The sequence below is a fragment of the Amphimedon queenslandica genome, unplaced genomic scaffold (assembly GCF_000090795.2).
Source record: "Amphimedon queenslandica unplaced genomic scaffold, v1.1 AMPQUscaffold_2461_Cont25537, whole genome shotgun sequence".
NCBI classification, from domain to species: Eukaryota; Metazoa; Porifera; class Demospongiae; order Haplosclerida; family Niphatidae; genus Amphimedon; species Amphimedon queenslandica.
The window spans coordinates 1-1,299 of record NW_003557204.1 but is presented as its reverse complement, the minus strand read 5'-3'; the positions used below and the strand labels follow the sequence as shown (position 1 = coordinate 1,299).

The 1,299-nt window shown below is 38.3% G+C and overlaps 1 protein-coding gene across 1 annotated transcript; it reads left to right on the top strand.

Moving 5' to 3' along the window:
* Window positions 1–309: 309 nt before the first annotated feature.
* Window positions 310–1,241, top strand: LOC109593212 (uncharacterized). Its single transcript, XM_020008400.1, has 2 exons — window positions 310–604; window positions 742–1,241. The coding sequence occupies exons 1-2, from the start codon at window positions 310–312 to the stop codon at window positions 1,080–1,082; spliced, it is 636 nt and encodes a 211-aa protein (XP_019863959.1). The 3' UTR covers window positions 1,083–1,241.
* Window positions 1,242–1,299: the final 58 nt, after the last annotated feature.

The window sequence follows — 1,299 nt, the reverse complement described above, 5'->3', positions numbered from 1 at the left end:
TAGCCAAATTTTCGCGAATTTCGCGTTTTTTGCTCCGTCGCGAAAATAAAAATCGTGAAATTCTAAATTTCCATTGCCACGTGGTGGAGTTTACAGGCTATTCGCGAAAATATTATTTCGTGAAATCTTACAAATGCAAAATTCGCGAAAATTTAGCGACGCGAAAATATCCCAGTATACGGTATGCACTCATGGTCACGGTTGTCTGATTTGCAGGGTATAAAAGGGGCTTCACCTCTTCTCCACATTATTACAAGCATTAAATTTTTTGCTATAAGGAAGAAAAAGAGTTGGACCTAGTAAGCAGCCATGGCTACTTCAAATATAAAAATTTCTTACGTTAATGCCACTGGTAACACCGATTTTGCAGTTGTTGTGTTCACAAAGAACTTCAATGTCAACACTCCAAAGGTGTACTATTCTGCCTGGAAGATCCTTAGGGCACAGAGCCAAGTCGACTTTGTCTATCCTGTTTCCTTAGGTGTTGGTGTTGAATACACTACTAGCACAGGATTGCATAGGGCTGGACCGTTTCCTGCAGAATTAGGATCAACTTGGGAGCTCTCTCATGATACCATTACTTCCACACCAAGCTTAAACAAAGGTACATTTTTTCCTTTGGTCAAAGATATTGATCTGACTGCCTGACAAGTACATGTAGTTTCTGATAATCACTTAATGCCCCCACTCTGGTACTGACATGAGTCATTTTCCCTTTTTTCTCTGTTTCTCTTTATTTAGTTGCCAATACTCAAGCAAATCCAAATGGATCTATTGTTGTCAAGAATCTTCCACCTTGTACATGGAGTGGACGCATGTTTGATGTTGGTGTTTACAAGGATGGTGGTCTTCTAGTTGTTGAAAAAGATGTCCACGTTGGTAGTCAAGCTGTCATCATGCTCAAGCCTAAGCTTTACTTTGCAGTTGTCTCTAACATGGTTGAGGGTGATGTCTTCAGTGCTATGGAAATTACAAGTTCTTTGACTGAATTTGATTTGAGCGACTATCCTGATGGGTTGAAAGTTACGCTCACTGAAGTAGGACGTGGCCGCCAGTTTAAGTTTGAAGGAGGATTCTTGTAAACGAACTATTTGAACTTGCATGCAGCTTCTAGTCGCATATTTTTAGTATAGTTTTAGTATTTTTAGTATATTTTTAGTATTTTAGTATAGTTAGTTACCCAGTTGATTTGCTTTATGCTCAAGTGCTGTTTTTTTATCAAAAATAATGATTATTAATCTACATTGTTTATACAGTAATGATATGATGTACCTTGAACCTTGCAAAGGTTGATCACAG